At 42.2% G+C, this 16363-nt stretch overlaps 1 protein-coding gene across 1 annotated transcript; it reads left to right on the top strand.

Annotated features, from left to right (window-relative positions):
- Window positions 1-3630: 3630 nt before the first annotated feature.
- LRRC32 (leucine rich repeat containing 32) lies at window positions 3631-15480 on the top strand. The gene is made up of 3 exons (XM_053935010.1): window positions 3631-3909; window positions 7278-7368; window positions 11864-15480. Exons 2-3 carry the CDS (start codon window positions 7282-7284, stop codon window positions 13802-13804), a joined length of 2028 nt encoding a protein of 675 aa, XP_053790985.1. The 5' UTR covers window positions 3631-3909; window positions 7278-7281; the 3' UTR covers window positions 13805-15480.
- The last annotated feature ends 883 nt before the right edge of the window (window positions 15481-16363 follow it).

Genomic DNA, 16363 nt, shown 5'->3' with positions numbered 1-16363 from the left:
TTTATAATTAAAGATGGGCATCTTGTTGACAAGATATGATTTATTTTGACTGTGAGGTGAGCACATGGTCAACTTCTAATCTTTTGCAAGTTATTGAAACCAGCCAGTTCTCTTCCTGGCCGTTTTGTTGGGGTTTTTTGGGGTTTTATTTTGTGTAATTTCTAAAAAAGCAACTGAGCTAACATCAGCTCACGATAAAGATGCTTATACTGGCAGAGATGTCTTGGAGGATCTCAGTAGCTGGGAATTTTTCTTTCTGTATTTTCCTGCTTTTCGCTTGTCTCCATGCCAGCCCCACCAACCCAGCCTGTTACCGTCTCCCATGGAAGTGTGGGAATTCTGTGACAGAAAGGAAGGAGAGGGCCCAGGGTTGACTTTGTGTGACCAGAACTGACCTGTGGCTTTTTTTTTCAAGTGGGATTTCTGGTTGCCACATCCTGCTGCCTCAGTATGGAGACATGTAGGATTTGTACTTGGCAGATACCAGCAGGGATTATCATGGGACTGGTGCTTGTATGCAGTTTTGGTGGCAAGATCCTACAAGTTTTCAGGGTGTGGTGTCCCTCCTCGTGTCCTCAGGTTTTTTCCTGGGGTATGCTTGAGGCCATCAATGCTGTCAGATAAGCCAGCTTCCCAGAGTCAATACCACTGAGGGTTAGCTTGCCCAAGGGCACCCTTTCCCACAAAACCAGCTTGTTCCCTCTAAGGATGTAGTTCTGTGGCTTCCTTCAGGGTCTGCATCAGGTTTGGCTGCTTCTGCTCCACACAGTCCTCCCACAGCAGATTTGGACACTGTCCCCACAATATTCAAGGTATTCTCAAAGAAAGCTAGCAGTGAAACAAATTCAGGGCTGTAGGGAAACCATCCGGAGTCAGATATCTGAGTGCTACACACCGGGAAATAGTCAACTTGCTCTAGAGAAGGGACGGGTCTGTATGGATCCAGCCAGGGATCACTCCCTGGGAGAGATACCTTTACCGGGAGAGATAAAACCGGAGAAGCGTCAGCACTCAGGTGTCACTGGGTATCAACCATTGGTTGCAGACCCAAGTTTCTGCAGCCCACACACCAGAGCTAGACATCTAGCAACAGCAGCATCTGTGTCAATAATTTCTTCTGCTTCCATGTAAGTCTGAAACTCATCGTCAGGAGACTTCCTATCCTTTCTGTGACAGGCCATTTTCCTTTAGCTAGCCATGCACCACCTGGATAATGCAAATGGCCGCACATCTCTGAGCAGCACAAATGCAGCCATCCTCCACGCTTGGCTGCTCTGAGTTGGCCATCAGGTTGCCCTGGCATGATTACAGGAGGGGAGACAGTATCTCCTTGGTGACATCCCTCTGTCAGTCCCAGCAAAATAAGACAGCATGAACCATGAGGGGAGGTGCAGCTTGAGTGAGAGATGGACATCAACACATCAGTGTCGAGGTGATGCCAAACCAAATAGCACCACCATAGTCATGAGGCACGGTGCCACAAGATACAAGTATAGTGGACTCCTACTTGCGGCCCAGCACAGGGTCACTGGGGCTTTCAGACCACATGCTCACTCATTGATACTGCGCTGTATTTTTTGGACCACCTGTATTCCATATAAGTGCTATTCTGAGGTCCTCAATCCTTATTGAAGCTGCTGTATACAAGCAAACTCCTCCAGATCTGCTTCTGTTGCCAAGAGAAGTCAATGAGAAATACTTCTCCTACTAATTGTTAAACCATTTGGCCTTTTAAAAATATGGAAAATAAAGAGAAGCGCAGAGGACACACACATTTTAAAACAGTTACGGAGGTATGTATTCACATGCTTGTGGGAGCCTGGGAATACATAAGAGATCGTGACTGCAAAGGAATGAATTCACAGACTGGTCTATGAGGAGTATTTTTTTTCCCTGTGACTTCAAACTTCTCTCGGAGCTCACAGAGTTTTAGTCAGCTGGCATGCAATAGAGGTACGACTTCCCTAAGTAAACTCTTCCTCGACTTGCCCTGGAAAAGCTGCGGGGAGAGTCTGTGAGACAGAAGGCTGCAAGCAGAGGTGAATCCTGCTCCTCCTCCTCCTCCTCCAGCCACAGAGCAGGTATGTGGAGATGCATGCAAACCTGGGAGCATGCTGGAAAGTTGAGCTTTTGACTGCAGGAGAGATGGGGGCTCTGGCAACTTAGAGCTGCAGCCTTTTGAAAGTAACACAGACGAGGAAGGTACTGAATAAATAAAAATATGCATATGCAGCTATACATGTTCATTATCATACATGGTAGAACATGCATCACTCTTGTTTACTTCTTTGCCATAATGGACACATTACTTTTAAATTGATTATCCTTGTTACATTCTTACTGCAGTAATACGTGCAAAATGTACTCATTGACCCATTTAACAAACCACATCTTTCACATCTCTAGACATTTTCATCTTGAATCTCACAGTATGGTGCAGATCTGAAGTGACCTTGTTAGGAGCCGGTGTGCTGAAGAGAATGAACAGTAACCTGTGGCAGAGGAGCCGGTATATGTTTAGCAGAATCCACAAAGCTGTTCGGCAGGTGCTGTTAAAGGACATGGGTTTTATCTGATTTTAATTAACAGATCCAGGAAAGTTGGACAGAATTGATGCTGTTGAGTAGAAGGGAGTCAGTACCGTCTTTTTTTTTTTTTTGGTTCATCCAAATTCCTTGTCCATAATGGCAGATGTCAGTGCAAAGAGGGGAAAACACACATTGCTGAAGGTAAAACTCTCCTCCAGGCAGGAGGTCACTCAGTTCAGATATTCTTCATGCATTCAGGGAAGAAGATTTGCAGTGATCCCAGGGAAGCTTGCTTTGGTCACTGATGCTTGTGGGAGCTCTCTGGCGGGGTGGCCCAGGCAGGGCTATGCCTTGGCTTGTGACCCCAACACTCAGTTTGGTCCTGAGACACCCACTGTGAAGCTGGCCAAACTCTCTCAGAGGTTTGCACTGCTGTAAACTATCATGCAGAGGCCAATGCACCCCTGCCCTGGTACCAGGGCACGTCAGAGCAGAAAAAGATAACACAGGCAATGCGCAGGTACCCCACCAGTTTACACAAGTGCATTGCTTCTGAAATAAAGAGAGTTTCATATTCAAGGAAAAGAAAGAAAAATCCATCACACTGCCCTTTCTGGAAGGCATTTACATTATTTCCCATTCAAGCATTAAATTGAATTTATCCTTTCCCCCAAGGGTGCGTTTGGTCCCACTGTGCCACAGAGACACAACTGTGCTGCTGGGAAACCAAACATATGTGTTGTCCCTACTGTGAAGCTTCCCTTCCATATAGCCTTTTCCTGTGCATCCCATTCTGCACGGATGTGGAGTTTGGGGTTTGTGACTAGCTCGGTGCCCCTGATTCACTCCATCCCCTGGGAATCTGCAAGCTGACAGCTGTGGGACAGGCACAGATGACTTCAGAGACAAGCACGTGTCTGCAAAGCCTGCAGAGGGGATCTTTTTGTGGAATTTACTGACTGTTTCATGTGTCAATATGAGAGGAGCATAATTACCAGCTGAGAAATTGCAGGAAATAAGCCAAGACTGAATGGACGAAATGGAAAATAAAGAGAAGCGCAGAGGACACACACATTTTAAAACAATTACGGAGGTATGTATTCACATGCTTGTGGGAGCCTGGGAATACATAAGAGATCGTGACTGCAAAGGAATGAATTCACAGACTGGTCTATGGGGAGTATTTTTTTTCCCTGTGACTTCAAACTTCTCTCGGAGCTCACAGAGTTTTAGTCAGCTGGCATGCAATAGAGGTACGACTTCCCTAAGTAAACTCTTCCTCGACTTGCCCTGGAAAAACTGCGGGGAGAGTCTGTGAGACAGAAGGCTGCAAGCAGAGGTGAATCCTGCTCCTCCTCCTCCTCCTCCAGCCACAGAGCAGGTATGTGGAGATGCATGCAAACCTGGGAGCATGCTGGAAAGTTGAGCTTTTGACTGCAGGAGAGATGGGGGCTCTGGCGACTTAGAGCTGCAGCCTTTTGAAAGTAACACGGACGAGGAAGGTACTGTATAAATAAAATATACTGTGTTTATGGATACGCTGAGGAACTGGCTAAACACACTGTGTAGATGACTCTATCCACACAGCTGTATATTTAACCCATCAGGGACTTGCACTGCAGAGATTCAGATCCCTTATGTTAAGGAGGCACCGACTAGTTTACAACAATGCAGTTGTCATACGCAAGGTTTGTTATTATTGTCTGTGCTTACAGTAGTGAAAGATGGGGACATGTCTGGGTAATTTTTCTTTCTTTACAGGACTTTAGTCTGTTTGTGGAATTGCTGCATTATAGTGCTCTGAACCTGGAGTGCTGCAGAGATCAGCCTTGTACACTGATTAAATGCCACTTGCCCAGCTCCCCGACACTGAATCTTAGCACAGCCTTGGGCAAATCTCACAGTCCCCGGGTAAAATGGGCAAAAGGCTGTTTGGCTCCTCTGCTCTTCTTACTCTCAGCACTGTCATTGAGCTCTCCCTGTTGGAGCACGAGGTGTGAGATGGCAGCATTACTGTGCTACTCTTAAGATCCTGACAGCTTGAATGTCACCTTGGGTGAACAATGACTTACTGAGAGGGTTTTGCTGCATCTGGATTGTTGCCACAGGAATTAACACTTAGACAGTATTTGGAACTGATAAAGTTTTAGAAAATCCTTATTTATCTGAAAGTCACAGATACATTTATAAAGCCAAACCCTGGTGTATTTAGATAAAAGTATTTTCAATGAAAGTGCAGATATGTTTCCTTAAATAGAATCAAAAGTTTTCCATAAGAGCAGAAATTTGTTTGTGGGTTTTTTTTTAACTAAGATGCAATAATTTCAACTTTAAAATCAATTTATTACTCTAAAATGCTGAAATCCTTTAATTTTCAGTGATAGAAATTCACAACAAGTAATCTCTTTTTAGAGCAGATATTTCCATTTCAGGGATTGTATCAGTGCTTTATCTTTAACTAATACAATGATGGATGGATTTAAGGGGGGGGGGTTAGTATAATGCAATTAGATCTATCAGAAGTAACTATCCTCACCTCAGTTTTCCTCCTGTTGGATCACATACATTGAATAGATCCTTTCCCATATTCCACTGTCAATGAAAACAATTTCTGAATTAAAAGCTTGTTTTTCTCTCATTTTGCTGCACTAAAATAATATGAGAAATTATTATGTTTTAGCTCCTGAATTTGAGTTTTCTCAGGAACTTGTTTTCCAGGGAGATAGTTTGTTTTCATGATCATATAGTTTAATCTGCAAATCACTTTCTGCTGATAAAAGTATTTTCATTTTCCATCTCCTACTGTCCCTTCACCCAGCCCCTTGCTAAGCAAGTATCCAGCCTGGTGAATTTCATGCAATTGTCATCTTATTTTCTTTTTCTTTCCTGTAGAGAGGAGTAGGAAAAAAAAAAAAAAAAAAAAAAAAAAGAGCTGAATAAAATAGGGAATCTGGCTAAACTCCATGTATCCAATTAATTGAAAATGTTAATTTCTGGTGGGGAAGTTCTGTTGGCTAAACACCTGACACAGGTGCAAATAGAGAGAGGACAGAGTGAGAAACAAGGAAGGCAACAGCTTCAAAAGACAGGAGAAAAGCCATGCTGGGGTTAGAGGAGATGTAGGAGTCCTTATTTTGGTATGCAGACTTGACTTGGCTGTGATTTTAATGAAGCAAAGTTCTGAACAGCAGAATCAGTGCATGCCCTTCCCTCCTGATCTGGCATTTGTTTTTGTCCAGGCTCCTCTTCACAGTTCACCTGGCACAACTGCTTGGTCACTTGGTAAAACAGTTTGAGGAAGTGAGCTGGGTTTTTAAAAAGCTCAACCAACAAACTCTCTGCTATTTTTATCCCTGCTAATCCAAACTTCCCAAAGTGCTCTTTGGGAACATCCGTGTGTAGAAAATGTGAAGCTGCAGTCATCCTGGTCACTTGTTGCTCTTCATTACAGGCATGATATTAGTAGTCCATCTCTAAATTAAATCAAAATATCCTATTTAAAAATATATCTTTTTTTCTCATGGAGGCTTCAAATGTTTGAGGTTTGTCTTGCAAAAGTGTCCGTGCATTGCAAGTGCTATTGCACACTGCTGACAGGGCAAACTCTAAACACAGAGCATCTGAAAGGCATTTAAACCTCTGGACACCACAGAAGTCCCCAGCTTCAACATAAGTTCCCTGCTCACCCCAGGGGGGTTGCAGATAGAGAGGAAGCATGCCAAAATCAGCACTGCAGCCAGCTCCAGATAAGGGAAGCTCAAGACACGACGTGCTTGAGGGAAGGTGGTCAAAAGGAGTGTGACACTAGCCCAGTCAAGGGGAACCTGTCTGGGGTTGTGATAATCTCACAGATGGACTGTTCTCTTGAGAGTTTAACATGGATTTTTCTATCCATTGCACCTAATCATGCCCTCCCCCGTTGTCTTTGCATAGCATTTTCATGTATAGACCAGCAACCTGGTCTGCAGGAAGGTGTCCCTAACCACAGCAGAGGGGCTGGAGCCACAGGATCTTTAAGGGCCCTTCCAACCCGAACCATTCTGTGATTCTATGATTCTGTGATTTATGCCTCTCATTTCAGAGTGCATTGCAAAGCCAGTTAGATGTTAAGAGCCAGATCTTTGGCATATTATTTCAACCATGGGTAAATTGCATTGCAACAGTTCAGGCTTGGGGCTCTGGGAGAAAGCAATGGGAAAACCCATGTAAAGGTGGGTTTTCCAGCAGCAGTACTTAGCTAGCAGAAGGAAGGGAGGAAACCAGCAATTAGACAGCTGCTTCAGCCCTAGAGGGCAGCACAAAGTAATAAATACAAACCTGAACTCCCAAGCCATCTGAAATCATCTTCTGCATGATAGAAGAATGACTATCAGGGTGGTATTCTGTTGAGGCTAATACCCTCAGCTTAATTTGTTGGATCTAAACAGAAACCATTTCCATTTGAGAGCTCTTTCTACATGATGCCAGACACACTGCCCAGCATGATTATCTGGACTTCATTGGGTGGCCTGGATATCATCTAGGAACCACACAAACCCATTAAATGCCTTCCATCTTCCTTTTCTCACCAGGCTCAAAGGAATGCAAAGCTACCCAGGTAGGTCATAAGTGTAGTAGGCTCAGAGATGAGTTAATTTATTGCACTGCTTGTGTCCATCTCCACATTAGATGACAATCTGGTGCCAGCTTTCACATGTGTTGACCTCTGTGTTCTGTTTGAAATCTAACCATAATTGCTTTTACCTTCAGAACCATGAAACTGAACATCATCTTCTTGCTGGCAGTGGTGAACACAGGAACTTTTAACTATCATCCCACAGAGGGGACACCCTGTGAAATGGTAAGGAGGGATTCCTGCTCAGGCCCTTTGGGATCTGCAGTGAGGCTGGGACACCCCCATTACAGGCACTGTGCAAACAGCCATCGTCTCTGAAAAGGGAAATCCTCCAGGACCAGACTTTCTGTGGTGGGCAGAGGTGGGATTTGCAGTTAGGGGATGGGTAGCAGGCACTTCTCAGGCTATGTCCTTTTTGTAGTGACAGCACATAAGAGGAGTGGAGGAGGGGTGAGGTGGGGAAAAGGGTCATTATCTTTGGTTTTTTTCTAAAGGGAGCTAGTTAAAAGAAATTTGACCTGATTTCCCTAAGACCATAGAGGGGTTCTGAGACTGAGACAGAGAAAAGACTTAGACCTAAAATCAACTCCTTTCTATCAGGCCTAAATTCTTTGTGCTTTAAATAAAGAATCTTCTGTGAAATACTTCTATACCAGCCCTTTTGTAATAGCAGGGAGACTGACCTCCTCTGCCCTAACACAGCATTGCTGCCAAGGAAGTTGCACCTGACTTCTGCTGGAGGAAAAAGAAGCGACAAAGCCTCTTGCTCCAGTACAAAATTTTCTCCTTGGATTCTTGCAAGCACCTGGTACAATATTATAAATGTTATTCAGACATGACTTTTCTCCCTTCCCTATCAAAGTATTTCTGACTGTAACAGGCTTTTAAAAATACCTTTTTTTCCTGAATATTGAATTTGCTTAGCACAAATCTTCAAGAATTTCCAAAATAGGGAAAAAACCTTTTTTACTAGCTGTACACAACTCCCTTATGGGACTCATTTCATTCCTGCCCACCTGCTGTGTTGCTGCACTTCCTGAATTCCAAAGAAATAAAAACCTAGTTTATATAGAATGATCTTGGGAAGGTGACTGAGTAGCTCAGTTCATTGGCTGGAGAGGGAAGTCTGATGAAGCTTGGGTCCCATGTATCACAGAAAAGTGAAGGCTGGGAAAGACACACAATAACCCAAGCAGATTTTTCCCATTCCAGTTTTTGGATGGGTCACAGACCCAGCTGACTGCAGAGAAGTAAACATGTGCTTGTTTCCAGCACTCCACCATAAACTCGTTTCATCAAGCCAATGACCCAAGGCTCTAAGCAGTTAACTGAGACAAATTTAGCTCTGACAGAAAGCTGCAGTCCAAGGCTGGGATGCTCATCCTGAATAAATGAACAGCTCAGCATTGCAGATGTTAATGTTGATCATCTTCCTTTGCTGGATGTTTGCTCCAACAAAAGATGTGTCTAAATCCAAACACCATTTAAAGAAAGAAGGAGCTACTGGATTAACTGCTGGATTCACTGAAGTCCTGAATTACTATTTTTCATCACAGCCTCACTGTTTCACAGGGCAATTTCCCTGTGGTGACACCTTTAGGACAGCAAGGGCTCAGAATTTAATACTTTCATCCCAAGTCTCCTGGAAAAGGCATGAGTCAGAAACTTGTGCCCATCTCTGACTCATCACCACTCTTGTCATTGAACAAGAACCCTAGAAGAGGTTTTAGGAAGTAAACAATCCCTACCAGACCCTTGACACAGGTGTGATCTGCGCTAATTACACAAGTTATGGCATATCTACTTGTTTGCAAAACAAGGCACAGCTTAAATGTCAGGAGGTTCTTCCTAACTCATGTTGCCTTCAGGTCAGGCAAGGCTTCAAGTAGATCATGTTCTACCTCCCAAAGTAAGGCCTTGGATTGAGGTGGTGCAAGAACATGTGCATGACCAGTTATCACAGTTCAGCTGATGTGGGGTACTTGGGCAAACTGCTGAGGTTTGGTTCTGTAGCTGTAGCCTGGGCAGCTCTTCTGGGAATGGCCATGGACACCACACAAGTGCAGGTCAGTGGCAAGTGCCTGCAGCCCAAATTCTTTGGTTCAGATGTTCATGAGCTGACAAAGGAGAACATGAGTGGAGGCTTGGATCCAGCTGTTTTTTTTGTAAGGCTCTTACGAATGTGGATGACAGCTTCCTCCCAGTGCTGAGCAATGAAGAACTGAAACAAGAACCCAAATAATGCTTCGTTTTTGAGCTCTTGGATAATTTTTTTACCAGCACACAAGTGGGACCAGATACTGAAGGTACCAAATGCTCCTCACCCTGCAGTACTTCTTGACAATGGACTTGAAATAAACTGATGGCAACACTGGCAAAAAAGATGAAGTCAGAACATGAGACTGGCAAAGCCATCTTTTCCAGTCTCAGGCTGCCAACCCATTGGGCTAAGAGGTGAGAGGAGGAGCAATACACCAAAGAGATGCTCCATGCCACTGAAATGTTCTTTATCTTTTCTTTCTATTCCTGATGAGAATGATATTCATGCAGTTTGAGCCTCAGGGGAGTAAAGGTGCAGAAAATAAGAAATATGGTGAGGATCAAAATAGTGAAAATAATCATAGTTTTCAAAGAAATATGGGAGGGGAAGTATTACAGGAGCAAAGGGCAGGCAATAGGAAGTATAGATGTTATCTGTCCCTTTTATCCCCGGGACAGTTCTATGGATGCAGATTAAAGGCCAAATCCTGCAAGATACATGGTGATCTGGGACTGACCTCTCAACCATTGACTTCAGTGAAAACTGGCTGGCTGGCATTGACAGGAGCTGGATCAGAACCTTGCTAAGACACTTTCTCCCAGAAGGAGTGAAGGGGGCTCTACACTTGTTGAGATTTGGCTCAAAGTGTCTGAAGAAACCTGGCATCTGCCTTAGGCTGCAAAGTACCTTCTGCTTTTTCATTCTGGATTTTTTTATCCTTCTGGCTTCTGCCTCTTCCACAATTTTAAAAAAAACTTCCTTCTCATGCCTTGGAGCTAAGCCCAAATCTAGGCATATTTTAGCTCGAAATGAGCAATTCTACAATGACTTTGCAAGAAAGAAGTAATGTCAGGAAGAGGCCAGAAAATTACCTTTTTTTCTCTCTAATATTTTTAGCTGGGGGAGATTTAAGTGAATTGAAAGAGAGGTGGAAATGGTTTCAGATTTTTGTAGTCAATTTATTTGGAATCTTTGGGAAAGATGCTTTATAGGAAGGACTGTGGAGCAATCTGAGTATATCTAGAGTTTAGATGAACACTTATATTTCTCAGACACATTTTTGTGTGGTCTCCAAAATTTAGATTACGCAAAAGAGATTCACAAAAGACTGACTAATGCCACACTTCTCCAAAGCAGATGTGCCACTTCATTCACCTCAAAGTTCACATGATACCGATAGGTTTTGATTGTTTTTACTTTAAATGTTTCTTTAATATCCAAAGAGCTTTGTGTCATGGAATCTGGGTCCTGCTTCTCCACTAAAATTAAGATTCAACAGATTTTTTTCTTTATTTCTTTCCTTTCTGATCTTTCTACAAATACTATATGGCCCAGACATCCAAATACATTCATGACAAGAGTTTTCCCCAGTAAATTAAATGTTGCCTAAGGTTTTCACTTTCCACTTCCTCAAACTGCTGTATGTTCTCCTTATTAACAATATATAGCTTGATATTTATGCAAGGATCCTCATGTTCATGTTCCCAATCTTCCTTATGAACACACACTCCAAATCTGGCCTGGACACAGACTCAATCCTAGCTGCAATTAAACAGACTTGCTTCTGGAAGATGGATTTGATTTTGACATTTGGTTTTTCTTCTCTATCTGCTGCTGAGAATTGGCCTGAAAAAGTATCACCCTCACTGCACCTCACAGCTTTTTTCTCTCTCAAGTGCTGGCTTTACAGAATTTGTCTCTCCCATGTTGTGTCATGTGTGTTTTGTCAGAGCGCTTTCACAAGGCGCTCTCCCCATGCAAGAAGACGGGAACTGTTACCGTAGCAAAAGGATAAACATGGATAATAAATGCAGGAAGAGTTTGGAGGTTTACATCAGAATTCAGTCATTGAATGACCCATTTTGGATAGAGGTGCATTACTAAACTAAGCCAAGGATAAAGGAAAACATGATCAAATATCTGAGGGTGTGACTATGAAGGAGAGACAGGTTTTGTGATGTAGGATCCTTATATGCTTTTCCACCTCCCTGCTTTGGGACCCACACTATCAATAGTGTGAAGCTTTTTCAAGTACAGCTTGCTCTTGCACGTGGAGTTCAAAAAATCTAATATAGAGATGAAAGCAAGAAAATTAAACATCAGAAGAAAAATTAAGAAATGGTGCTTGATTGCAATGGAAAAGGGGCAAAACTCCTTCACTTGAGACTATTAAAAAGAGTCCAGGAGAAAGTTACAAAAAGGAGAGCATTCATTAGGTATCAAACACAGATACAATTCTACTGTTGAAGGTCGGTGATGCCTTTAAAATTAAAAGAGTGTTATTAGCTGCAGAGAGGTGACAGGATTGTTGCTCTTGCTGACTGCTTAGATAAAGTGGTGGGATCGGTGTTTCAGGAGGAGGTTCTGCCTGGATCTTGAATGTTATTTTCATTATATATATCTTGCAAAAATGTTTTTAATTTGTCACGTGCCAACTCCTTTTCTCTCCTTTTCTGGCAGGCAAATTCACAAGCATTTTGCCACAACAAAGACCTCCACCAAATCCCTCATGAGCTCCATCCGAATGTAAACAAAATAGATCTGTCTGGAAACCTGATTCAAAGCATACCTGAAATACCATTATCATTTTACACTTCCCTCCAGTATCTGGATTTAAGCTTCAACCAGATAAGCTTCATCACATCTGGAGTGTTTGCACATATGACAAGTTTGCTGGAAATAAATTTAGCCAATAATCATTTACATGAGCTTACTCAGAATGAGACAGAGGGGATTGGACTTTTGCCCAAGGTGGAGATAATGGACTTGTCCCACAACAATCTCTACAGTGGGATGGCTGAGTATTTCATTAATCAAGCTCCAACACTGCAGTATCTTTCCTTGGCAGACAACAGTATTGTAATGATATCACACAAGATGTTTCGGGGATCTCCCAGTCTTGTGGAGATTGATCTTCAGAGAAATATCATCATGGAAATAGAAGAAGGTGCTTTTGAGACTCTAGCAAACCTTTCCAAACTCAACCTCTCCACAAATTCAATTACTTGCATCTCTGATTTCAACCTCAGGCAGTTGGAGATACTTGACCTTAGCAGGAATAGCATTGAAACCTTCAGCATCACAAAGTCAAATGAGGAATATAGTTTAAGATGTCTGGATCTTAGTGAAAACAAATTACTTCACTTCCCAGTCTTGCCTCAGGTAAATAAGCTGGTAACTCTGAATTTATCAAATAATTTAATTCAGCTCACTGCTGAATCCCCCTATAATAAAATGGACTACATGGATAATGAATGGCTAGATGCTTCTTTTCATCTTCTTGATCAGAAGCGAAGTAAAAATACAAGTTCTCTTTATTTATCCCAGCTTGTATATTTAGACTTAAGTTATAATAAAATCAAATCCATTCCAGATGGGTTCTTTGAGTTAATGTTGTCCCTTCACACCCTTAATCTCAGCAAAAACTGTCTTGAGGGATTTGCTGTAAGTTATGATAGTGCATTGGTCTCCCTAACCGTCCTTGACTTGAGCTTCAATGCTTTGCAGAACCTTCTCCTCGATGCTGGTGCTTTGCCAAATTTGAGGGAGTTTCATATTCAAAACAACAACCTACAGACCCTGCAATTTGACATCTTTTCCAGTCTTCCTAGCCTCAGACTTCTTAACCTACAGAGCAATAACATCAGCCTGTGCCACATGTACTCGGGATTAGCTAAGCAAAGACTTGCTGGAGAGGAAAGTGGCTGTGTGTCATTTGTCAATTCTCCTGCTCTCCAGTACTTGTACCTAGCAGACAACATGCTGAACATCCTACCAGCACGCACCTTCTACAAGACTCCACTGCTTGTTTTGGATCTCTCCATGAACCCTGGACTGAAAATAGAACTTAAAGCACTAGCAGGACTGGAAAAGTCTCTGGAATACCTGCATTTACATGGAAATAGCCTGATAGATTTAAATATTGACTTGCCTTGTTTTAGTCACCTTAAACATTTAAACCTCTCTGAAAATCAGCTGAACTGGCTGCCTAAGTGGAGTAGTGACTCTCCACTGGAAGTTCTAGATCTACGGAACAATAGGTTCAGTACCTTACAGGACAGCAATATTTTAGCATTAGAAAATTCACTTAAAAACTTGTATCTCTCTGGGAACCCACTCAACTGCTGTGGAAACATCTGGCTTTCATCAATGATCCAGAACAAAAATGTCCAGATCCCCAATGTGGAGCACTTAACGTGCCAGTACATTCGGAGCTTCGGGTATTGGGAAGAAATGCACATTGAGAACATCAGACCAGAAGACTGTGAAAAAGAGGATCTGAAGAAAATCAACATCATCATTATATTAACATCTGTACTAGTTTTATCTGTGATCATCATTGGTGTGGGTTCATTTTTTTGCTTCCGAAAGCAAAACTTTAGCCACCAGTTTAAAGCATAGGAACACAAAACACCCTGAAAACTGAAGAAATCAGGTGCTACCCTGACACTGTGTAGAAATGAAGGATAAAATTTTCATCTTTGAGTTTTAACTGTGGATTTTGCAATGGTTTTGAAGTGTCCCTGAACTGCACCACTGTAGTGGTCTGGGTTGCAGCAGGAGAATTTGCACTGTTTTGCACTTGCTTCATTCACATGCAGATCTGCTTAAAGGATTACACAGTGTTAGAAGAGGCCACTGTAAAGTGTAAAGTTCTGCTGTTGTTTTGAGGGATGTGTAATTTAAACTAGCTCAAAAGAAAAAGGCCTGTATGGTCTTGAGACGTGAGACTTTTCACTAAGCTCAGATGATGCCATCAGCCAATTAGGAAATCCCTTCTCAAAGTTATGTGCCTCCACAAGATGTTTCAGATTGGTCTGAGCTTTGCTTTTGCCTAGCTGGTTACCACCTAACCCTTCTTAAACTGAAATCATACAGAGATGTGCCAGAGTGGCACATCTTCACTCAATGAAGTTGGTTGCAAATTCCCCTCAAGCTCCAAAACAATGAGAATTTACATAAAAACAAACCAAAGCCAACCCAAATGGAAATTATAAGTAGTGTCCATTGTGCTCCTGCCTACCATTTAGACAGCTGACAATGGAAACCAAAGACCATGTTGTAGGAGCCTCTTTGGATATCTCACTTTTTTTGTTAGGATGTTGCTCCAGTCACTGGGGCAAGACATGAGAGGTAGATGAGGTCAATTAGTTCTGACACTTAGTACCCACAAGGGATGTAAAAGAAATCTCAGGCATGCTGATATGTTACCCAGATCTGCTCAGAAGGTCACAGGTCCACAGTTTAACTAAAAGAGAAGAAATTTGTCTCTCATGTGCAATACATATTTAACTGGGTATAATGTGAAGAAATTAATCTCTGGGGTGAATACTTTGCAAAAGAAAAATCTTGGAGAATGAATTTCAACCAGCTAGAATTGGGCTGAAATGCTTACCTTTCTAAGGAAGACTGTGGGAAATTCACAGCATACAGTTGCATTTCAATATAGAAGAATAATATACATGTTTTTAAAGGTCATGGAAGGTTAGACTGCAAAAACATACCGTCATGAAATGACACACAGGGAATCTAGTCCTGTACCATTATTCAGATCAGATGTTCACTGTGTCACCCTAAAAAGATGTTACAGTCTAGAGGATGGGCTGTAAGAAAAGTTACGTAGATCCTCATTCTGCGATGGGTTTAACACAGCTGACATGCTATGTTGCTAAAAGTCGACACTGACATGTATTTTGTTCCCTACCCTGACAGAAAATTCACCCTTTTGAAGTGAAGAAAAGCTCACCAACAGTGGGAGCTTGAACTGCTAATGGGGTGCAATGGCTTCAAAAGTAACTATATCAGGCCTTCTGTTAATGCCACGAACTGTACATTAAGGCATATAACAGAAATAGAGGTCAAACCAAATCCTCTGCAGGTAAATAACTCAGAGTCAAATTGCTGCTTCATTTCTGTTTCTTCAAGCTAGTGAATATAAAAATTAACACACTACAAAAAAGTGTATAATTCTGTTTTTAAAGCAGCTATGTAACAAAGTGGCTGGTGGATTTCACGGTGGAATTTTGTATAATAAAAACATATTTGAATTTTTTTAAAAGTACAGGGTTGTAAATATATTAAATCACCAGTTTGAAGTGCTCCACAGATGAAAAGAAAAGCCTTCCTATTTTTCCTATGGTGTTCAGACTCCACCTTTGACCTTTATCTTCTGGTCCTGAAGAAGGGACAGCTGTTCCATGTCTTACAGCGCAACCAATGGAGACCTAGAAGATCTACTGAAGATGTAGGTAAAAATTTGGAATAGGTTTTTCAGAGAACTTGTGGATAACTCATCCCTGGAAGTGTCCAAGTGCTTTGATCAACCTACTCTAGTGGAAAGCGTCCCTGACCATGGCAATGAGGTTGGATCTAAATGGTCTTTCAAGTCCTTTCCAACCCAAACCATTCTGTGATTCTGTGATTCTATAAATTTGCACAAACCCTCAGCAACAATGGGGCCTGATGTAACATCTACAAAAGCCCATGCTTGAGCCCATCATCGGGTCAAGCCTTTATTCAAGTAGGGAAATAAAGTCTAGTCTTTAGTCTCTGGTCTAGTAGATTGCACAAGCAGCAATCCCAGGAACTAGTTGGAAGTCTGATGTTGAAGTTGCTGAGCTTTTCCCTTGGTGTGAAGGCAAGCTGAGCTATGTGCCCAGACACTGTTTAATCTGCCACACACCAAGTTTATGGCTTTTGTGTCAAGCAGAACAATCTCCTTCTCAGAGCCAGTATTAACTTGACTATCATGGCTGGAATTAAACCTGATGACAGAGTCAAACCCGATTAATTAATAGTTTTCACACAGCTTTTGTTTGGCTCTCCCAAAAGGAAGTGCTTGTTATTACTAAACATCTGGGCTTAATTAGATTTCCATTGACTTCCCCAGAAGCGAAAACAGTTTTCTCAAGAATAAGCCTCGGGAATAAAATGCAGCATGGCTTGTTTAGATTTTTCTGT

The sequence above is a fragment of the Vidua chalybeata genome, chromosome 2 (assembly GCF_026979565.1).
Source record: "Vidua chalybeata isolate OUT-0048 chromosome 2, bVidCha1 merged haplotype, whole genome shotgun sequence".
NCBI lineage: Eukaryota > Metazoa > Chordata > Aves > Passeriformes > Viduidae > Vidua > Vidua chalybeata.
This window is presented reverse-complemented; position numbering and strand designations above follow the sequence as displayed.

Excerpts from the sequence above, each read along its gene's own strand:
- LRRC32 (XM_053935010.1), top strand. The coding sequence starts at position 7,282 with ATGAAACTGAACATCATCTTCTTGCTGGCAGTGGTGAACACAGGAACT. Across the intron at positions 7,369-11,863 it reads AGGGGACACCCTGTGAAATG|GCAAATTCACAAGCATTTTG; the intron begins GTAAGGAGGGAT and ends CTTTTCTGGCAG.